Source organism: Nerophis lumbriciformis, linkage group LG24, assembly GCF_033978685.3.
Source record: "Nerophis lumbriciformis linkage group LG24, RoL_Nlum_v2.1, whole genome shotgun sequence".
Taxonomy (NCBI): domain Eukaryota; kingdom Metazoa; phylum Chordata; class Actinopteri; order Syngnathiformes; family Syngnathidae; genus Nerophis; species Nerophis lumbriciformis.
The window spans coordinates 8,798,270-8,822,693 of NC_084571.2; the positions used below are offsets into that span (position 1 = coordinate 8,798,270).

At 40.8% G+C, this 24,424-nt stretch overlaps 1 protein-coding gene across 1 annotated transcript in view; it reads right to left on the minus strand.

The window, feature by feature from the left end:
• Positions 1-8,047: 8,047 nt before the first annotated feature.
• Positions 8,048-24,424, minus strand: part of foxk2b (forkhead box K2b) — a 36,169-nt gene continuing 19,792 nt past the window's right edge. Inside the window, exons 3-9 of the mRNA XM_061981467.2 lie at positions 17,219-17,372; positions 17,002-17,148; positions 16,735-16,928; positions 14,616-14,812; positions 14,315-14,551; positions 14,051-14,251; positions 8,048-9,172 (exon numbers count right to left, since the gene is read on the minus strand). Coding sequence (XP_061837451.1) covers positions 8,979-9,172; positions 14,051-14,251; positions 14,315-14,551; positions 14,616-14,812; positions 16,735-16,928; positions 17,002-17,148; positions 17,219-17,372 — 1,324 coding nt within the window. The 3' untranslated portion in view covers positions 8,048-8,978. The remainder of the gene's footprint in view (positions 9,173-14,050; positions 14,252-14,314; positions 14,552-14,615; positions 14,813-16,734; positions 16,929-17,001; positions 17,149-17,218; positions 17,373-24,424) is intronic.

A 24,424-nucleotide genomic window follows, 5' to 3' on the forward strand; every position in this document is an offset into this window, starting at 1 on the left:
CACATTGTTTATAATCACGGCCACCAGCAGCGAGAGCGATTCGGACCGAGAAGGCGACGATTTCCCCATTAATTTGAGCGATGATGAAAGATTTGTGGATGAGGAAAGTGAGAGTGAAGGACGAGAGGGCAGTGGGAGCGATTCAGATAGGGAAGATGCTGTGAGAGGCGGGTGGGACCTGATATTCAGCTGGGAATGACTAAAACAGTAAATAAACACAAGACATACAGGTAAAAGCCAGTAAATTAGAATATTTTGAAAAACTTGATTTATTTCAGTAATTGCATTCAAAAGGTGTAACTTGTACATTATATTTATTCATTGGACACAGACTGATGCATTCAAATGTTTATTTCATTTAATTTTGATGATTTGAAGTGGCAACAAATGAAATCCAAAATTCCGTGTGTCACAAAATTAGAATATTACTTAAGGCTAATACAAAAAAGGGATTTTTAGACATGTTGGCCAACTGAAAAGTATGAAAATGAAAAATATGAGCATGTACAATACTCAATACTTGGTTGGAGCTCCTTTTGCCTCAATTACTGCGTTAATGCGGCGTGGCATGGAGTCGATGAGTTTCTGGCACTGCTCAGGTGTTATGAGAGCCCAGGTTGCTCTGATAGTGGCCTTCAACTCTTCTGCGTTTTTGGGTCTGGCATTCTGCATCTTCCTTTTCACAATACCCCACAGATTTTCTATGGGGCTAAGGTCAGGGGAGTTGGCGGGCCAATTTAGAACAGAAATACCATGGTCCGTAAACCAGGCACGGGTAGATTTTGCGCTGTGTGCAGGCGCCAAGTCCTGTTGGAACTTGACATCTCCATCTCCATAGAGCAGGTCAGCAGCAGGAAGCATGAAGTGCTCTAAAACTTGCTGGTAGACGGCTGCGTTGACCCTGGATCTCAGGAAACAGAGTGGACCGACACCAGCAGATGACATGGCACCCCAAACCATCACCCAACCATGCAAATTTTGCATTTCCTTTGGAAATCGAGGTCCCAGAGTCTGGAGGAAGACAGGAGAGGCACAGGATCCACGTTGCCTGAAGTCTAGTGTAAAGTTTCCACCATCAGTGATGGTTTGGGGTGCCATGTCATCTGCTGGTGTCGGTCCACTCTGTTTCCTGAGATCCAGGGTCAACGCAGCCGTCTACTAGCAAGTTTTAGAGCACTTCATGCTTCCTGCTGCTGACCTGCTCTATGGAGATGGAGATTTCAAGTTCCAACAGGACTTGGCGCCTGCACACAGCGCAAAATCTACTCGTGCCTGGTTTACGGACCATGGTATTTCTGTTCTAAATTGGCCAGCCAACTCCCCTGACCTTAGCCCCATAGAAAATCTGTGGGGTATTGTGAAAAGGAAGATGCAGAATGCCAGACCCAAAAACGCAGAAGAGTTGAAGGCCACTATCAGAGCAACCTGGGCTCTCATAACACCTGAGCAGTGCCAGAAACTCATCGACTCCATGCCACGCCGCATTAACGCAGTAATTGAGGCAAAAGGAGCTCCAACCAAGTATTGAGTATTGTACATGCTCATATTTTTCATTTTCATACTTTTCAGTTGGCCAACATTTCTAAAAATCCCTTTTTTGTATTAGCCTTAAGTAATATTCTAATTTTGTGACACACGGAATTTTGGATTTTCATTTGTTGCCACTTCAAATCATCAAAATTAAATGAAATAAACATTTGAATGCATCAGTCTGTGTGCAATGAATAAATATAATGTACAAGTTACACCTTTTGAATGCAATTACTGAAATAAATCAAGTTTTTCAAAATATTCTAATTTACTGGCTTTTACCTGTATATACATACTTGCCAACCCTCCCGGATTTTCCGGGAGATTCCCGAAATTCAGCGCCTCTCCCGAAAACCTCCCGGGACAAATTTTCTCCCGAAAATCTCCTGAAATTCAGGCGCACCTGGAGGCCACGCCCCCTCCAGCTCCATGCGGACCTGGAGGGTCCGCATGGAGCAATGTTGTTGTAATATATTGAGTTGAAGGCAATAAACAGGCGAGGGGATGAAGTACTTCTCTTTACTGTAGACTTCAGAACAGACTCACACACTTGACGTCAGGTGCGCAACACCACGTAACACTTGATGAACTTTATGTTTATTCATGCACAACGCGGGTGTTTTTCAAAACGGAGAAGTTTCGAGCCGTATGTACACTTTTGCCGTCCTTCCACGCTACACAGAGTTATTTGTGGCAGCAGACAACGGCGACAAGCTCCGGTTGGAGGTCATTTCCAGAGGATTAGTGTTCAGAAATAGTTGTTCTTCGGAGGACACAGAGGTCAGAGGTCATCTAATAAAAGCCTGGTCACATGGTGCAGACTTTAAAAAGCGCATTCACTCGCTACTTTGCTTCTTCTGATATTGTCAGATGGCCTCCTCTTCCCCGTCCACTGTATTAACATTCCACGGAGGCAGTCGCAACAAGGTGGTTGCCATGGCGACGCCACCTACACAGCGGCGAGAGATGCTGCAGAGCGTGGTTAGTCAGCCGGCCTGTGTGGGTCGTCACCGCTGATATATGCTGCTAAATATGATATAAAATTATTATTTTATTTGATACATGCTTCTAAATGCTACAATATTGCTAAATATGATATAAAATGATTGTTTTGATTTGATACAGGCTGCTAAATGCTACATTGCTAAATATGATATAAAATTATTTTATTTGATACATGCTGCTAAATGCTACAACATTGCTAAATATGATATACAATGATTGTTTTGATTTGATACATGCTGCTAAATGCTACATTACTAAATATGATATAAAACAATTTTTTTTATTAGATACACGCTGCTAAATGCTACAATATTACTAAATATGATCTAAAATTATTTTTCCTATTTGATACATGCCAAATGCTACACTACTGCCAAATTTGTTCTAAAATTATTTTTTAATTTGATACACGCTGCTAAATGCTACAATATTGCTAGATATGATCTAAAATGTTTATTTTTTATTTGATACATGTCGCTAAATGCTACAATATTGCTAAATTTGTTCTAAAAAAATGTTTTGATACATGCTGCTGAATGCTACAATATTGCTAAATATGATCTAAAACTTTTTTTCTAAATTTGATACATGCTGTTAAATGCTACAATATTGCTAAATTTGTTCTAAAATTATTTTTTTATTTGATACATGCTGCTAAATGCTACAATATTGCTAAATATGATCTAAAATATTTTTTCTAAATTTGATACATCCTGCTAAATGCTACAATATTGCTAAATATGACCTACAATTATTATTTTTTATTTTGATACATGCTGCTAAATGCTACAATATTGCTAAATTTGTTCTAAAATTATTTTTTCATTTGATACATGCTGCTAAATGCTACAATATTGCTAAATATGATCTAAAAAAAATTTCTAAATTTGATACATGCTGTTAAATGCTACAATATTGCCAAATATGATCTAAAACATTTTTTTTGGTACATGCTAAATGCTACAATATTGCTAAATTTGTTCTAAAATTATTTTTTTTATTTGATACATGCTGCTAAATGCTACAATATTGCTAAATATGATCTAAAATATTTTTTCTAAATTTGATACATGCTGCTAAATGCTACAATATTGCTAAATATGAGCTACAATTATTATTTTTTATTTTGATACATGCTGCTAAATGCTACAATATTGCTAAATTTGTTCTAAAATTATTTTTTCATTTGATACATGCTGCTAAATGCTACAATATTGCTAAATATGATCTAAAAATGTTTTCAAAATTTGATACATGCTGTTAAATGCTACAATATTGCTAAATATGATCTAAAACATTTTTTTGGTACATGCTAAATGCTACAATATTGCTAAATTTGTTTTAAAATTATTTTTTTATTTGATACATGCTGCTAAATGCTACAATATTGCTAAATATGATCTAAAATATGTTTTCTAAATTTGATACATGCTGCTAAATGCTACAATATTGCTAAATATGATCTAAAATATTTTTTCTAAATTTGATACATGCTGCTAAATGCTACAATATTGCTAAATATGAGCTACAATTATTATTTTTTATTTTGATACATGCTGCTAAATGCTACAATATTGCTAAATTTGTTCTAAAATTATTTTTTCATTTGATACATGCTGCTAAATGCTACAATATTGCTAAATATGATCTAAAAATGTTTTCAAAATTTGATACATGCTGTTAAATGCTACAATATTGCTAAATATGATCTAAAACATTTTTTTGGTACATGCTAAATGCTACAATATTGCTAAATTTGTTTTAAAATTATTTTTTTATTTGATACATGCTGCTAAATGCTACAATATTGCTAAATATGATCTAAAATATGTTTTCTAAATTTGATACATGCTGCTAAATGCTACAATATTGCTAAATATGATCTAAAATATTTTTTCTAAATTTGATACATGCTGCTAAATGCTACAATATTGCTAAATATGAGCTACATTTATTATTTTTTATTTTTGATACATGCTGCTAAATGCTACAATATTGCTAAATTTGTTGTAAAAATTTTTTTTCATTTGATACAAGCTGCAATATTGCTAAATATGATCTAAAAATGTTTTCAAAATTTGATACATGCTGTTAAATGCTACAATATTGCTAAGGACGATCTAAAATTGTTTTTGATTTGATACATGCTGCTAAATGCTACAATATTGCTAAGTGTGATCTAAAATTATTTATCAAAACGTGATACATGCTGCAATATTGCTAAATTAGATTTATTTTTTTATTTTATTTGATACAAGCTATGAAATGCTTAAATTTAACTAAATATGATCTAAAAGTATTTGTAAAAATTTGATACATGCTGCTAAATGCTACAACATTGCTAAATTTGATTGACTTTATTTATTTGGTACAGGCTTTTAAATGCTACACTACTTCTAAATATGATTTAAAATATTGTTTTAATTTGATACATGCTGCTAAATGCTACAATATGGCTTAATATGATCTAAAAAATGTTTTTAATTTGGTACATGCCAAGTGCTACAATTTGCTAAATATGATTAAAAAAAATGTATTTGATAAATGCTACACTATTTCTAAATATAATCTAAAATTAATTTTCAAAATGTTATCCATGCTGCAATATTGTTAAATATGATCTATAACATTTTTTTATTTTTTATTATTTGAGGTATGAATCTAAATGCAACACTACTGAATAATATAAATGCAGTCTATTATACAGCATTATTCACATGTAAATAATATATGTACAATGCTGTATAAGACTGTATTTATATTATTCATATGTAAAAAATACACAGTGTTTATTGTGAGCAAACTGTGGTGCTGAATTTCCCCCAGGGATCAATAAAGTAATTTATATGCCATTCTATTCAGTAGTGTTGCATTTAGATTCATGCCTCAAATAAAAAAAAATGCTGCATATGATCTCTGTTTTATTTGAGAGATGCTGCTAAATGCTACTAAACATGATCTGATATTTTTTTCAAAGTTGAGACACGCTGTCAAATGCTACAGAACTGCTAAATATTCTCCAAAATGATTGTTTTCAAAAGTTGAGACACTGTTGCTGCATCCTGGGGGCAACAGGAAGTAGCTCACATGACTGTCAAGCTACAAAGCAAACATACTGACTTTGGCGCCCCCGAGTGGCCAAAGTGTGCGTTGCGTGTCTGACACCAAATTACTGAGCGCATTCTGCATCATTGACGAGTGGACGGATTTCATGCGTTGCGAGTAATGTGCTTCATGAAACACGTGCGACATGCCATGAATCACACGTCTGATTGTTCTCACTTGCTGTGAAAATAATATCCTCTCATTTTTTTCTTTTGGCTGCACTTCACCTTTCAACTGGACCAGAGGTGTCCAAATGTCTGACAGTTTTTTAAATACATAATATTACATAAAATCACAACAATAAGACACGTAGGAAAGAAAAAACTACTGCCTCAATATATTGAATATAGGCATAAATTAAATACAAAAAAGTAGCATTACCTCATTCACAATTATAAGTACATTTTAACAATGATCGTTTATGATTCAATGATCTTTTAAATTATATTTACTGTTGGATAAGAAATATATAAAACAATGCAACAGAACGTAGTACTAACAAGTACAGTATTTTAATGAGGTAATGTGATAATAATCTCCGTCAAATACACCATCAGCAGCTTCTCCATATTTACGTGAATACATGTTTGGATATTATTTTAACGTCCTTGCCAGGCGTTATGGACTCATTGTGCTTCAGTATGGTGCAGACGAGCAGTGCTACGCTCCAACTGCTTCACCAAGTTAGCTAGCTACACGCTCTGTCATGGTTTTAATTTATTTCTCTAATTCAATGAATAGCATCCACTTCTTCTCAGAACTGTCCTTCACACTCACTTTCTTCACAACCTGGCCTAAAAAAACAAAGTTATGTCCATCTCGAGCTATGAGCTAATGATAGCAAGTAAGAAAAGATGACACACTCATTCACTCACTCTTGTGGTCAAAAGTTTACATACACTTGTAAAGAACATAATGTCATGGCTGTCTTGAGTTTCCAATCATTTCTACAACTCTTATTTTTTTGTGATAGAGTGATTGGAGCACATACTTGTTGGTCACAAAAAACATTCATGAATTTATAAATGGCTGATTTATATAGGCTAGTAAGGTAAAGTTTTGTACCTGATAAGTTTCGGCTATCTTGCTTCTGCAGCCTTCATCAGAGGTGTCACGTGATGTTAGCGTGACGTCATCTGTGACGTGTTATATGGATTGTTCCATCCCACCTGAAGTGGTGGGATGGCGGTGTCCCCTGGTGTCTGGATGTCTACCAAACGGCCGGGGGCGGCCCTGCAAGACTGTGTCCCATAGTTGGTAGGCTCCTTCGTCCCTGTTGACAGTCTTTGACTTAAACATGTGGACAAAGCTGAAGAAACAAGTCCAGGTCAGAAAACCAACAATTTAGCTGAACTGCACCAATTTTGTCAAGAGGAGTGGTCAAAAATTCAACCAGAAGCTTGTGGATGGCTACCAAAAGCGCCTTATTGCAGTGAAACTTGCCAAGGGACATGTAACCAAATATTAACATTGCTATATGTATACTTTTGACCCAGCAGATTTGCTCACATTTTCAGTAGACCCATAATAAATTCATAAAAGAACCAAACTTCATGAATGTTTTTTGTGGCCAACAAGCATGTGCTCTAATCACTCTATCACAAAAAAATAAGAGTTGTAGAAATTATTGGAAACTCAAGACAGCCATGACATTATGTTCTTTACAAGTGTATGATCACGACTGTATATACATGCATACACACACATGCATACATACAGTACATGCATACATACACATACACACGGACTGAATTTTAAAAGAACAGTGAAAAAGTAAAACAAATATATATATATATTTATATATATTTAAAGACAACATTTTGTGTCAGCTTTGAGTTGTAGGTGACAGAGTATATTATTATTTGTACATTTGATCTTTTTCTCATTAGGTCTTGATTTTTTGTTGTTTTTTCTTACATTTTCACTGTTCTTTTATTTTATTATGTGTGGGGTTTTCTGTATTGTTAAAATGCTACACAGTTTTTTGGGGGGAAATAACAACCCAAAAAACCCTTGTGATGTCACTGCCAAAGCATAGAAATATGGCACCACTTTATGGAATGTTTACAATGAAAACAAAAACAAAAAATTATAGCTAATATTTCAGAATAATTTCTACAAATAGTAATATTTTTTGTTATTATTATTCCTTGTTATAAATTATTCTGATCTACATTTTGCCGTATAATTGACGTTTGTGATTGTTCCCTTGAAGAATAAAAAATAACTATAATTACAACCCAGTCTTTTGAACGGCTCTTTGGAAGAAATTAATCCTTTCAAAGAGCCATTATTCCATCTCTAATATTTATAAACACAAAGTAAATCTTGAATTATTTTGTACGCCATAAAGCAGTAAAACAAAAAAGGCACTGCCCTCTAGTGGCGAAATGAAGGACAAAAGACAGACTTTAAATTAATTTATTTAAAAAAAAAAGCATTCCTCCACTGAAGCTGAACAAACATTTCTTCTTTGACTACGTTTGGAACGTGTACAATCAGAGCGACGTCACGGGGGCGGGGTCAACACGACGACGAGGAGAAAAAGTTAAAGAAAAGGCGATGAAGAGGACGAAGGAGGCGTAAAAAAGAACAGAAACATTTCATCAAGTGCAGGTCAGCTTTGGATTGTTTTTTTTTTTGTCTTTTTCTTCCGTCGGGGCGAAGGCGCTCGCACTCATGCAGGATCAACGTGGCGTTTGCGTGTCACAAGGGGGCGGGGTCTGTTGCCGTACAAGTCATTTTTTCTTTTTTCTAGATTAGTCACCGAGCTGGCGTCTTTATATCGATGATGGAAGTTCATGAAAAGATGTAAAAAAAAATACAAACAAACAAAAAAACAGTCCTGTGCTCCACGCGGCTGCGGGACAGGAAGTTCCGAGCTGAGCGGGCTAGCTGCCAAACGTTCGGGAATACGGACTCCCGTTCTGATTGTGTCGATGGTTTGTCAAGATGGCCGCCACCCACGCCGCCGGCCCGGTAGGTTCTGGTGACACTGGAGGGGGGAGGAGGGGCCGCCGGGGTCTCCTATCGGCTGAGGTAGATGCGACAGAGAGGCGGCGTCCGTCTCGAGCGGAGGCGGGACCACTCAGGACGAAAGTCAGCTCTTAAGGTGGATTTAAGGCTTCCTGCAGTCGAGTTTCGTCAGCGGCCATGTCCGTTTAGCTCCGCCCCTTTTCTAAGTTTCAGTTCTTTAAGTCCACAAGAGTGAAAATGACGAGATTCCTCCTCGTTTGGCACCTCGAGATCGGGAGGCGGGACAAGTAAAAGAAACAACGAGGGATGCGAGGGGGAAAAAGTCGCGGTGCTGGAGGGGTGTGTGGCGTGTAATTAACGAGCTAATTGAGGCGGCTGATCGGGTCGTTACCTGCTGACGAGTCCGCCGCCGGCCTCGCCGCGTCCTCTGTTTTGACACGCTTAGCATCGGGCGCTCCTGCCGCCTGCTGGTCGCCGTTCTGCCGCTTGGTGGGGAGGCAGGCAGAGGCGGAGGCGTGGTCCGCCAGCAGATGCAGCGGGCTGGCCACCGCCGCAGCTGAAGAAGAGCGACAAATGGCAGCGATTAAAAAAAAAAAGGTAACAGCATATTTCTGCAGCAAATCTAATTTGATGATTTTCAATGCCACTTAAAACAAACGTAATGCCCAGGTCCTATTGCAGATAGCTGTTACCATAAATTCAAAACTACAGCAGTTTTTTTCCCTACGCTCTAAACCCTGCGGCTAGTTTATGTATTTTTCTTCGCTGATGGCCATAATGCAAATAGTTAAATTAAAAAATAAAAATAAAAAGCAAAGACACTGGAAAGGTGTGACGGCGCCATTTTTTAAATGAGTTCTGCTGCTTTGCCCATCTGTTTAGACTGAGCTTTCAACCAGAAGTACGAGTGCCGTTCCATCTTGTAGCCATCCATAGCGTTTCTACTCGTATGGATTGGTACCGGGCCGCACAAGAAATAAAAAAAAAACGTTTTTATTACCGGTAAATCAACAGAAAAAACACAATATATACATTATATATCAATATAGATCAATACAGTCTGCAGGGATACAGTCCGTAAGCACACATGATTGTATTTCTTTAGAACAAAAAATAAATAAAAAAATAAAAAAAATAAAACATACCCCCCCCCACGGTCCATGGGACAAATTTTCAAGCATTGACCGGTCCGCAGTTACAAAAAGGTGGGGAACCACTGTACTAAACCATCTCATGTGTAATGTCTGTAAGAGCGTTTTCATGCATATGTGTACTTGCTATCCTGTATTTTCCACAAATTTTCTCAAAAGCTGACAGTGCGGCTTATAACCCGGTGCGCCTTATATATGGATTACCGTATTTTCCGCACTATAAGGCGCACCGGATTATTAGCCGCACCTTCAATGAATGGCATATTTCATAACTTTGTCCACCAATAAGCCCCCCGGACTATAAGCCGCGCCTACGCTGCGCTAAAGGGAATGTCAAAAAAACAGTCAGATAGGTCAGTCAAACTTTAATAATATATTAAAAACCAGCGTTCTAACAACTCTGTTCACTCCCAAAATGTACGCAAATGTGCAATCACAAACATAGTAAAATTCAAAATAGTGCAGAGCAATAGCAACATAATGTTGCTCGAACGTTAATGTCACAACACACAAAATAAACATAGCGCTCACTTTCTGAAGTTATTCTTCATTCGTAAATCCTTCGTCTTCGGTGTCCGAAGTGAAAAGTTGGGCAAATTTACGATCCACTGGCAGATGTTGGCGTCGTCTGGCGCTGCCTCCTCGTCTTAGTGAAGGTGTGTTCGCCTTCTGTCATCCATTGTTCCCACGCAGTTAGCAGTCTAGCTTCGAATGCCCTGTTGACACCAATATCTAGCGGCTGGAGGTCTTTTGTCAATCCACCCGGAATGACGGCGAGTATTGAATTAAGCGCGTAAGCGTGTCTCTCAATGTGCTGTTATGAGCTAGCAAATATAACAACTACACTACCCAGCATGCAACGATAGTTACGAGCATGCGCGGTAGCCCTGAGAAGCGTTGTATGCTGGCAGTTAGAATGTGGTTATGAGCACGCTGTGAGTAAACGTTGAGAACTCAGTTAACACGCCTCGTCTGCATTATTTATAATTAGACAGACAACACACTTAATAGGAGCCATTTTGGGGTCTTTACATAAACACACAAATGGAAATGAAACGTCACATATCCCAGCATGCACCGCGCGCTTCTTCGTCATCCACTGTTCCCACGCAGTTAGCAGTCTAGCTTCGAATGCCCTGTTGACACCAATATCTAGCGGCTGGAGGTCTTTTGTCAATCCACCCGGAATGACGGCGAGTATTGAATTAAGCGCGTAAGCGTGTCTCTCAATGTGCTGTTATGAGCTAGCAAATATAACAACTACACTACCCAGCATGCAACGATAGTTACGAGCATGCGCGGTAGCCCTGAGAAGCGTTGTATGCTGGCAGTTAGAATGTGGTTATGAGCACGCTGTGAGTAAACGTTGAGAACTCAGTTAACACGCCTCGTCTGCATTATTTATAATTAGACAGACAACACACTTAATAGGAGCCATTTTGGGGTCTTTACATAAACACACAAATGGAAATGAAACGTCACATATCCCAGCATGCACCGCGCGCTTCTTCTACGGGGAAAAAAGATGGCGGCTGTTTACCGTAGTTGCGAGACCTAAACTTTATGAAAATGAATCTTAATATTTATCCATATATAAAGCGCACCGGGTTATAAGGCGCACTGTCAGCTTTTGAGAAAATTTGTGGTTTTTAGGTGCGCCTTATAGTGCGGAAAATACGGTAATATTAATATTCATTTTCATAAAGTTTAGGTCTCGCAACTACGGTAAACAGCCGCCATCTTTTTTCCCCGTAGAAGAGGAAGCGCTTCTTCTTCTATGGTAAGCAACCGCCAAGGTAAGCACCCGCCCCCATAGAAGAGGAAGCGCTTCTTCTTCTACTGTAAGCAACCACCCGCCCCCGTAGAAGAAGAAGAAGCGCGCGGATATTACGTTTCATTTCCTTTGTGTGTTTACATCTGTAAAGACCACAAAATGGCTCCTACTAAGCGACAGGTTTCCGGTTCATGAAAAGACGCAATCTCTCCATCCGCACACGGACTACTATTTCACAGCAACTGCCTAAAGACTTTCAAGAAAAGCTGGCTACTTTCCGTGCATATTGTAAAAACAAGATAGCTGAAAAAAAGATCCGGCCAGAGAACATTATCAACATGGACGAGGTTCCACTGACTTTTGATATTCCTGTGAACCGCACTGTGGATACAACGGGAGCACGTACGGTGAATATTCGCACCACAGGGAATGAGAAGTCGTCCTTCACTGTGGTTCTAGCTTGCCATGCTAATGGCCAGAAACTTCCACCCATGGTGATATTCAAAAGGAAGACCTTGCCAAAAGAGACCTTTCCAGCCGGCGTCATCATAAAAGCTAACTCGAAGGGATGGATGGATGAAGAAAAGATGAGCGAGTGGTTAAGGGAAGTTTACGCGAAGAGGCCGGGTGGCTTTTTTCACGCAGCTCCGTCCATGTTGATATACGACTCCATGCGCGCCCACATCACGGTGGTTTTTAATATATTATTAAAGTTTGACTGACCTATCTGACTGTTTTTTTGACATTCCCTTTAGCGCAGTTAGATGCGGCTTATAACACGGGGCGGCTTATAGGTGGACAAAGTTTTGAAATATGCCGTTCATTGAAGGCGCGGCTTATAACCCAGGGCGGCTTATGGTGCGGAAAATACGGTACTGAAGAAACCATCATTAGCATTAGCTAATATGCTGACACGTTTACTAGTGTCTGTGTTAGTATTATTATCTTGGAATGGCATTTTTTTTGTATTGTTCCTGTTACAAAAAATCCTCAGTAAATCCATCAAAACGTCACCGTGGAGTTATTGAGTCTGTTTAGCTGATTGGAGAGCTAACTTCCCCAGCTAGTGGGTCTATGACGATGACTTCTGTTTTGTTTGATCAGCCGTTTTACAGGTATGTAAATAAACATTTACAGAATCTTTTTGTGTAAATAACTAATTTCACAACGTATATATCTGAGGCTTACATACCAAAGACTATAAAAATGGAACCCATTACCTCCCTGTTTGGCACTCAGCATCAAGGGTTGGAATTGGGGGTTAAATCACCAAAAATGATTCCCGGGCACAGCCACCACTGCTGCTTACCTCACCTCCCAGGGGGCGATCAAGAGTGATGGGTTAAATGCAGAGAATAATTTCGCCACACCTAGTGTGTGTGTGACAATCATGGGTACTTTAATTTTTAACTTTATAGTCCGGTGCGGCTAATATATGGGGGGAAACTATTCTCGTAAAATTTAGTGGGCTTATATATCAGTACGTTCTAGATTTTACAGTAAAAAAAGAGCTCAGTAAAAAAAAACAAAAAAAAAACAGTCGTAGAGTTTTTTAAATTTACAATAATATGCTGTAAAATCCACCATAAATGTTACCGTGAAATCTATTGTAATTTTTACAGTGTACAATTTGATGGAAAACTATGAAATCATAAGTCGGGCAGATACTCAGGTATTTATTTTTATTTTAACAAAAGGATTGTTTTAAAAGTAGGATAAAATAATATTTTTTGCAAAAATGGATAACATTACGGTTTTAAAAATATGCAATTTCATGCAGTACATGTTTTTTTCCTGTCAAAACAAAGAATGATACATTTAGTAAGAAAAGATAAACTACTTTATTGACATCTTATTTCCGGGCATTCGCAGGCCATATAAAATTATGTGGCGGGCCAGATCTGGCCCCTCGGCCTTGAGTTTGACTCCTATTCTTTAGTAAATTAGAATTAAGTAGCAAGACTGTTTGATCTGATCATTTATCTTTATCGTTAACTGCCGTTAATAGTCGAATTGTGATTAGCTAATAGCATTAGTGATTTCACCACGTTGATACCCACTGAGCAACGTTTGTAGGACTAGTTGCACACGCTGTGGAACCCTCTCGGGGTTTACCATTGCTGGGCTTCAAACAGATTTTAAAGGTCAGCCGGTCACTTTCGCTGAAATTTGCATTTTCCCGACATATATTCCTTTACCCGCTTTCACCACAGCATGAGCATTTTCACAGGATGTAGCATTCTTTTTGGCTTTTAGCTCGGTAGCTAACACCCTGTACCCTCAGCCGAAGGACCCAGGTTTGGGTCCCGGGCTGACCGGAAGCAGGGACTAAACCAGGCGGAATTGTACTACATTTTTTAATGCCTTTGGACATCGAATTGAATGCTTTTAAAAGGCCATATTTTTTGCAAAATCCTTTTAATGAATTTATATTCTTTTTAATGACTCGCAAGAACCCTAGTGTTTCGGGACAAAGCGATGTCATGTGCGGCGTGTCGGGGTCTCTCACCGGAGCTGGCGGCGCTCTGGATGGCGGTGGTGATGCTGTGGGTGCCGTTCTGCACAATGGCCTTGATGGGCAGTTGGTGCTGACCAATGGGCGCCTGCTGCACGATGGTGACGGTTTGCAGGGGCGTGACCGCCTGGGTGCTCTGGATGATGCGACTGGCTCCGCTCGTGGAGGTGATGGTGGAAACGCCCTCCATTTTGACTGAGGAAACACGCACGTTAGCCGAAATGCTAATGCTAAGTGTCGCCGCGATCAAAAGCTCACCTTTGACCTCGGCGTGCTCGCCGTTCTCCTGCAGTTCGCTCTTGCTGATGATGGTGGCCGGCTGGGCGATGACGGTGGATCCCGCTGGGATCTGCTGCAGGACATGGACGGTCTGGACCGCCGGCTGGGAGGCGCTGGTGCTGACGGGGGACGCCATGGTGTAGGTGACAGGCTTCATGCTAGGAGGTAACTGACCCTGGACGGCGATGAGGACCGGCTGGCTGCTGACGGGGGAGCCTGGAAGACCACAGAACATGGTTGTCAGTCTTAAAGGGACACCTAAAGGCCCCCTAATACCCACCTGAGGTGGTCTGTGCAAAGCGAGCCTCTTGGATCACGGCCAGCTTGGGCTGCAACGCCGTGGTAATGACGGCGGGGGCCGAGGTGTCCATCTCCAGAGGGACAGGGGAGCCCTCTCGAGACAGGCTCTCAGGAGTCTGCACGCCGCTGGAGTGAGCCGACAGCACCCCCAAGTGGTTGGGAGAGGCGGGTGCGCTCCTGTCGGAGAACAAAAATTTAAGGCCTAAATTAAATGTTGTCTTATATGCATTTGAGTTGATGATTGATGATGGTATGTTCTTATTTCCAGGTTAAGGTTGAATAATGCTAACATCTGGCAGCTAATTTTAATTTTAACTTTTTGATGGACTTTATCCTCAACTCCTGCCTCATCAATAACATTTCCACATTGGTGAGACTTTGGCGTGAGCGATTTCAAAATACGCAGGACTCGATATGACTGGAAGCGACACTTAAAGGGGACCTATTATGTAAAACCAACTTTTCTTCCCCATTTTTTGTGTATTTTAGAATCTGCATAAGTCCCAAAAATGATAAATCAAACCAGATCAAAAGAAGAAGAAAAAAAATACTCCTAGGAAAAAGAAAAAAAAATACCTTTGGTGTGAGCGATGCGTAATGACAACGCAGGACACGCAAGTCAAGTCTAAGAACACAGAATTTCGTTTGTAATCGTTACGTCTCGTCTCGATTACTGTAACGTATTATTTTCGGGTCTCCCTATGTCTAGCATTAAAAGATTACAGTTGGTACAAAATGCGGCTGCTAGACTTTTGACAAGAACAAGAAAGTTTGATCATATTACGCCTATACTGGCTCACCTGCACTGGCTTCCTGTGTACTTAAGATGTGACTTTAAGGTTTTACTACTTACGTATAAAATACTACACGGTCTAGCTCCAGCCTATCTTGCCGATTGTATTGTACCATATGTCCCGGCAAGAAATCTGCGTTCAAAGAACTCCGCCTTATTAGTGATTCCCAGAGCCCAAAAAAAGTCTGCGGGCTATAGAGCGTTTTCTATTCGGGCTTCAGTACTATGGAATGCCCTCCCGGTAACAGTTAGAGATGCTACCTCAGTAGAAGCATTTAAGTCCCATCTTAAAACTCAGTTGTATACTCTAGCCTTTAAATAGACCCCCTTTTTAGACCAGTTGATCTGCCGTTTCTTTTCTTTTCTCCTCTGCTCCCCTCTCCCTTGTGGAGGGGGAGTTACACAGGTCCGGTGGCCATGGAGGAAGTGCTGGCTGTCCAGAGTCGGGACCCGGGGTGGACCGCTTGCCTGTGCATCAGTTGGGGACATCTCTGCGCTGCTGACCCGTCTCCGCTCGGGACGGTTTCCTGCTGGCTGCACTATGGACTGGACTCTCACTATTATGTTGGATCTACTATGGGCTGGACTTTCGCTGATATGTTGGATCCACTATGGACTGGACTTTCACAATATTATGTCAGACCCACTCGACATCCATTGCGGTCTCCCCTAGAGGGGGGGGGGGGGGGGGGGGTTGTTTACCCACAAATGCGGTCCTGTCATAGTCATTCACATCGACGTCCCTCTGGGGTGAGTTTTTCCTTGCCCTTATGTGGGCTCTGTACCGAGGATGTCGTTGTGGCTTGTGCAGCCCTTTGAGACACTTGTGATTTAGGGCTATATATATGGACGTAGCTGCGATTGTCAAGTTGACCAGCGTTTTACACAACAAGTTACGCCCGTGGTTTCAGCACATGCGAGCCCTGTTCTAACTTAGAGGAATTACCCAGGATGTGATTAAGTATTTCCAGGTAGTGGATTTGTTGTAGTGGCTGGGTGACAACCATACCAATGATGCTTGAGGGGCCTCCCGGCTACCAGTGACTACTGTGATCTACAGTAGAATACGCAGGGGTGAAAGGAGTGTAAAGGGGAATATATGGCTGGTATTTCATGTTTAGATGGCTCTATGTTAAAAATGTATTTAGAAGATTATTTTTTTAATGCTTTAACTATGAAAATATTTATTATTAATAAACATACTTCACAAAAATGTCTTTACCACGGTCAGGCCTGGAACTAATTAACCGCGATAAACAAGGAAGGACTGTACTGCGCTTCCATGGCAAAAGAGCGTGTGTCGGACCTAGAGGAGAGGGGTCCGTGTGGGGTCCTGAAGCAGGGGACGCCGCGGGGCCTTCGTTTCCTGAAGGCCTGCTCGATGAGCTTGCCCTCTGAGGACGGGTCTATCCTCCAGAAGGAACCTTTGCCGGGCTCCTCCTGCGAGCGAGCCACTTTGATGAAGTAGCGGTTCAGCGACAGGTTGTGACGGATGGAGTTCTGTGGCGAAGGAGGGGAAGAGAGACGTTAGCAGTCGCTTCGGCGTGTTGATGGTGCCGTCCGTCCCACAGACCTGCCAGCCCTTGTCGGCAGTTCTGTAGTAGGGATAGTTCTTGGTGATGTGGTTGTAGATCCCGTTTAGTGTGAGCTGCTTGTCCTGCGCCATGGTGATGGCCTGGACGATCAGCTGAGCATACGAGTAGGGAGGCTTGGAGTCGTCCTGCGTGGGGAATGACAACAGCTTAGCTTCGAGGAACATTACTTTGTATTAAGAGTAGCGCTGCTCTCACCTTAGGACTGTCCTCTCCTGACGCCTCTTTGTCGTTGTCAGGCTGAGAGTTGTCGTTGATGAGCTGCAGCTCGGCAGAGCTCACCATGCGGCCTCCCATGCGGTAGCCAGAGGAACCGGCACCTCGCGGGCTGGAGGGGCACGAGTTGGCAGCACTGAGGGGTAGAACAACAACAAGGCCATCACTGCACCGTTTGGAACTAAGTCCTCACTCTTCAAGGCTTGTGCATAACACTCCTTAAAGTTCATGCAAGTCAGAAAACTCCACACTCTTATACCAGGGATACCGATTATTAGGAGTCAAGGAGGCCGATAATCGAAATTTGAAGCAGATATTAATTTGCAGTAAGTAAACAGCTGGAAAAGGCTTGAAGTTGATTTTTTTTAAAATATTATTCTTTAGGAAACGTGGGACCAGTAGCGACATAATGTTTGATGCGGCACTAATGTTGTGGTTAACAGCAAAAACATCAAAAACCTTTATTACGTTTGTCTAAGAGGAGCATCAACATTTCCATTTCAAAATATGGCAAATCTCCTTGGAAAATTGGTAAAATATGGCATTGTCTACATCACAATAACTCATCTATTGTACTCAATTTCATAGCAGTTTATGGATTTATTACTTGTAAGGTTTCCTTGTGAGGAACCCTAAAATACTGCAAACATTTTGGGCTCTTTTTACATATAGTTGGGACATTTTTCATGCTGCCTAACATAATTTCTTCCTGGATGTTACAGAAAGTATGAGAAGGTGTGAGCCAACGTTCCCTCTAAGGTGCGCACCTGCGCAATTGCGTCCTCTGCGCACAGCAAATTAATGCCGCACAAGAAATCAAAAATCCCATCTGAACTTTAAACAAAATAAACACATTACAATTTATTCTGTATGATTTTGCAATGCAACTATGTGAGTGACAGGTGACAACAAGAGTGGTCCCAATGAATAAAACAATCTTTGTCAACACAGTTCAATTATCGTCTGTCGAGACACTTTACGGACAGGAATTCCATCAATCACTTTATTGAGCAAAACTGTTTGTAACCACACCAAAAAAATTAGTAAAAAAACCTTTTATCTATAAAAACTGGTAATTTTCTGCCAGGCTTAAACCAATGTTATCATCCGTCGTTTCAACAGAAGCCGTTCGCTCTCTCACCTGCACCAACACAAGCACTCATGGCACTTAGCCAGTGCTGCGTTTATGGCCACACAAAAAGTCGGACAACCCCAACGCCACACAATGTGTAAATGCCAGGTTGTAACACTCTGACTCCACAATCAGATGTGTGCTTATTTTACTGCCATTTATTAAGAATGTTAATCTAAGGATATTATTCATGAAATATTGTCACTAGATTTCATAAATGCTAATAAAAAGATGTATTTTACAGACAGAAAGTTACAGGAACTAAATGTAATCTCTGAAAGGGGTAACATTTCTTTTAAAGGCAGGACCCGCAGCCAGACATACAATACTAGCACATAGGTCATGAAAAACATGTTTTTTTGTTATTGTCATTGTAAGAGGGCAAAAACACTTATATCAGAAAATTATTTTAATAAAACATTTAAATTGTTATGATGTCAGGTTTGGGACAGGTGTGACGCTGGTGTGGCCACAGTGTGCACGTCTGATGTTGCTCACATGTGCTCCACTGAATGCTCAGGGAGTTTGTGCGTTTGCTCACACACATGAAAAATTAGAGGGAACATTGGTGTGAGCTGCTGCCTGCTGTTCTTTTCCTATATAACAAGTGTCATATTTGACATCCATGTCTGTCGCGGGTTTTTTTACGTGACTGAATAACAGAACATGAAACTTGTGGCACTACTTTGATGAGCCCACGGTTCGAGTGTTGCGAACCGAGGCTTGTCGAGCGACTCCATCGCTGCAGTAGCAAAAACAAACAAACAAGACCGAGAAGACGGCAGGAAAGAACGATACAAACTGGATTTCCTGGCAAAAAAATGGAAGTTTTGACAGGTAAGCACAGGAGACGTGAGCGCTGCGTTGAAAGCAGCTGAGCACACCGGAGAAGAATTCTCACAAGAACTCAAATGCCCAGTCGGATATCAAGACATATTTGGGGACAATTATTGACAATGAGAGTTTAGATTATTCTTACTTGAAATAGAGACAAAATAACTGACAGATGCAGGTAGGGGTGTAACGGTACGTGTATTTGTATTGAACCGTTTCGGTACGGGGGTTTCGGTTCGGTTTGGAGGTGTACCGAACGAGTTTCCACACGAACATATTAAGTAGCCGCCTCCGCTTCCTTCTGCTTCTGTCTCTGTCAGGACTCTACACAGCACCCAGCATTGTCCCACCCACACAACCATCTTATTGGTTACAAACAGAGCGGTAACAGCCAATCAGCAGTGCGTATTCAGAGCACATGTCAGTCAGTGGTTAGCGTTTAGCAGGTAAGCATCAGGCAGCGGACTCTCCCCAAATTATAATAAACACCTCCCAGTCAACTACGAGTAACATCACTATGAGCCCGTTGACCTTCCAGAAATATAAACTGCAGCTCAGCTTGCTCGCAGTCCTGGCTTGAGGTGAAGGCTAATTCAATTTTAGCGTAACGTTAGTTCATTTTGCGGTGTGTGTGTGTGTGTGTGCGTGTTACAGACAGCAAAGCCCTGTCTGTCTGTTATTTCACTCTACCTTTTTCTGTGTTGATTGAGCTGTGTTGAAGCAGGACATTATGTTAAATGAAGAGTTTCTGTCTATGATAGTTGATATAATAATGTAACTGCATCATTAAGCCTACATGAACTCCATGGTGTTCAGGGATGAATAGTCTCTCCTATTGCACCATTTTTTCAGCTATAGTTACATTACGGTAATCATTAGTAATGCAGCAGCCTAGTTTTTGAATGGCGGGGTACCTGCTATCACATGTTGATAAAAATATAACATTTACCGTATTTTCCGCACTATAAGCCGCACCTAAAAACCACAAATTTTCTCAAAAGCTGACAGTGCGGCTTATAACCCGGTGCGCCTTATATATGGATTAATATTAATATTCATTTTCATAAAGTTTAGGTCTCACAACTACGGTAAACAGCCGCCATCTTTTTTCCCTGTAGAAGAGGAAGCGCTTCTTCTTCTACGGTAAGCAACCGCCAAGGTAAGCACCCGCCCCCATAGAAGAGGAAGCGCTTCTTCTTCTACTGTAAGCAACCACCCGCCCCCGTAGAAGAAGAAGCGCGCGGATATTACGTTTCATTTAATTTGTGTGTTTACATCTGTAAAGACCACAAAATGGCTCCTATTAAGAGACATGCGTACAACGCAGAATTCAAACTCAAGGCAATAAGTCACGCAGTGGAACACGGAAATAGAGCAGCAGCAAGAGAATTGAACATAAATGAATCAATGTTGCGTAGGTAGAGGAAGCAACAAGATGACCTGCGCCACTAAGACAGGGAGACAGCGCCGGATGACATACGCTAACATCTGCCAGTGGATTGTAAATGCCTGAGCGGATATATCGGTCTCAACTGTGGTCCGAGCTTTACAGAAGGCAGGATTCACGGTACTGCTGGACAACAACAGCAAAACTGACTCTGATGACTTCGACAAGACGGAGCCGGCCATTTTGGATGCCGTATTCGCCCAACTTTTTAATTCAGACACCGAAGAACAATTCGAGGGATTTATGGATGAGGAATAACTTCAGAAAGTGGGCTTTAAATGTTTATTTTGTGTGTTGTGTGACATTAACGTTCAAGCAACGTTGAGTTATTGATATTGCTATTGCTCTGCACTATTTTGAGTGTTACTATTTTTGTGATTGCACATTTGCACATTACATTATGGGGGTGAACAGAGTTGTTAGAACGCTGGGTTGTAATATATTATTAAAGTTTGACTGACCTATCTGACTGTTTTTTTGACATTCCCTTTAGCGCAGCGTAGGTGCGGCTTATAACCCGGGGCGGCTTATAGGTGAACAAAGTTTTGAAATATACCATTCATTGAAGGTGCGGCTAATAAACCGGGGCGGCTTATAGTGTGGAAAATACGGTACATAATAAAAATCAACTACAGGGCCCGCGACCCCAAAGGGAATAAGCGGTAGAAAATGGATGGATGGATGGGCTTCCCAAATGCTGTAATAAATTAAGCATGATGAGTTGACTTGAAACTGTTTAATGTTGCACTTTTTATATGTACAAGAAAAGTTTTATCATTTTATTTAATCTGAGCAACAACTTGAGGCAGTTTAATGTTGATTAACGTGGGCAGAATTATTGTAGTGTTCCCAATGTTAAAAGGATAAAGCCATTGTTTACAAATTTGGTAAATAAATAACCAAAAAATTTATATTTTGTTGTTTTCTTACTGTACCAAAAATGAACCGAACCGTGACCTCTAAACCGAGGTAGGTACCGAACCGAAATTTTTGTGTACCGTTACACCCCTAGATGCAGGGCAAAGGGGCTGGTACTTAAGCAGTGGTTAGTACTATCTACTTCACCAATTATTGATTTTTTCAAATACTAAATACTCGTATCATCCATTCATCTTCTACCACTTGTCCCTCTCAATGTGTATTTATTTTATCTGCTGATGTAGGTATATTGTAATAAACAAAAGAAGGTTGATACCAATATACGTTAAAATATAATCAGTCGATCTCTAGTAAGCAGGGTACGATCGTTCCTTTCTCTCCTTCTCCCGCTGGCCTGAGTTTGCACTAGGAGTGCCACCATTTGTCCAAAATAACATTTGTCGCCAATAAAAATTGCATTGTCGACAGTCGATTATGTAATCGCTCCTAGTGTGGGAACATTTCAGTCTAATCTTGTTCCAGACATGAATACTTTGCTCATGCGTCGAAGTGTACCTCCTTTTTTAAGGCAGTACAGTTAAAACGGGGGCCTGATGTCGGACATGTGGAGTTTGCCATCTCAACTTGGTGAGATAGTTACCTTGTTGCCTTGCTAGCTCGCTAAAAAGTGTGAGACAAAGTTGTGTGAAAAATAGATTTAACTATTTTAAAGTAAAGTCTCCTAGCTAAACTTTGTCTAAATCAATTCAAGTACATTTTTTTTTATTGGCACAACAACAAACACACACGCACACTCAAAAAAACATTAGGTTCCATGGTAAAAAGTAAAAATAAAAAAATTGTTGGTAAAAGAGATAAAGTCACCTCGACATTATGGCAGTTTAATGGATTACAGGTAAAAGCCAGTAAATTAGAGTATTTTGAAAAACTTGATTTATTTCAGTAATTGCATTCAAAAGGTGTAACTTGTACATTATATTTATTCATTGCACACAGACTGATGCATTCAAATGTTTATTTCATTTAATTTTGATGATTTGAAGTGGCAACAAATGAAAATCCAAAATTCCGTGTGTCACAAAATTAGATTATTACTTAAGGCTAATACAAAAAAGGGATTTTTAGAAATGTTGGCCAACTGAAAAGTATGAAAATGAAAAATATGAGCATGTACAATACTCAATACTTGGTTGGAGCTCCTTTTGCCTCAATTACTGCGTTAATGCGGCGTGGCATGGAGTCGATGAGTTTCTGGCACTGCTCAGGTGTTATGAGAGCCCAGGTTGCTCTGATAGTGGCCTTCAACTCTTCTGCGTTTTTGGGTCTGGCATTCTGCATCTTCCTTTTCACAATACCCCACGGATTTTCTATGGGGCTAAGGTCAGGGGAGTTGGCGGGCCAATTTAGAACAGAAATACCATGGTCCGTAAACCAGGCACGGGTAGATTTTGCGCTGTGTGCAGGCGCCAAGTCCTGTTGGAACTTGAAATCTCCATCTCCATAGAGCAGGTCAGCAGCAGGAAGCATGAAGTGCTCTAAAACTTGCTGGTAGACGGCTGCGTTGACCCTGGATCTCAGGAAACAGAGTGGACCGACACCAGCAGATGACATGGCACCCCAAACCATCACTGATGGTGGAAACTTTACACTAGACTTCAGGCAACGTGGATCCTGTGCCTCTCCTGTCTTCCTCCAGACTCTGGGACCTCGATTTCCAAAGGAAATGCAAAATTTGCATGGTTGGGTGATGGTTTGGGGTGCCATGTCATCTGCTGGTGTCGGTCCACTCTTGTTTCCTGAGATCCAGGGTCAACGCAGCCGTCTACCAGCAAGTTTTAGAGCACTTCATGCTTCCTGCTGCTGACCTGCTCTATGGAGATGGAGATTTCAAGTTCCAACAGGACTTGGCGCCTGGACACAGCGCAAAATCTACCCGTGCCTGGTTTACAGACCATGGTATTTCTGTTCTAAATTGGCCCGCCAACTCTCCTGACCTTAGCCCCATAGAAAATCTGTGGGGTATTGTGAAAAGGAAGATGCAGAATGCCAGACCCAAAAACGCAGAAGAGTTGAAGGCCACTATCAGAGCAACCTGGGCTCTAATAACACCTGAGCAGTGCCAGAAACTCATCGACTCCATGCCACGCCGCATTAACGCAGTACCGGTAATTGAGGCAAAAGGAGCTCCAACCAAGTATTGAGTATTGTACATGCTCATATTTTTCATTTTCATACTTTTCAGTTGGCCAACATTTCTAAAAATCCCTTTTTTGTATTAGCCTTAAGTAATATTCTAATTTTGTGACACACGGAATTTTGGATTTTCATTTGTTGCCACTTCAAATCATCAAAATTAAATGAAATAAACATTTGAATGCATCAGTCTGTGTACAATGAATAAATATAATGTACAAGTTACACCTTTTGAATGCAATTACTGAAATAAATCAAGTTTTTCAAAATATTCTAATTTACTGGCTTTTACCTGTATTTCAAAGGGACCAGAGTCAGACCAATGTGGAGCACCTTTGCCACGCACACCTGAGCATAGCCATAACCCAATTATTTTGCCTCTCAGCAATCTCTGCGGCTGTGGGTTAAATGCAGGTTACAGTTGAGTTGTTCAGATTTCTCCACGGTTTGTCTGCTTGTAAGTACTCTATGCGTATGCGTTGCCGAACATGCGCATCTGCTCATTTTACCAGCAATGATGCGACGTGACGACGACAGTCATGTCCAAAGACAATAAAAGTACCGTATTTTCCGCACTATAAGGCGCACCTAAAAACCACAAACTTTCTCAAAAGCTGACAGTGCGCCTTATAACCCGGTGCGCTTTATATATGGATAAATATTAAGATTCATTTTCATAAAGTTTAGGTCTCGCAACTACGGT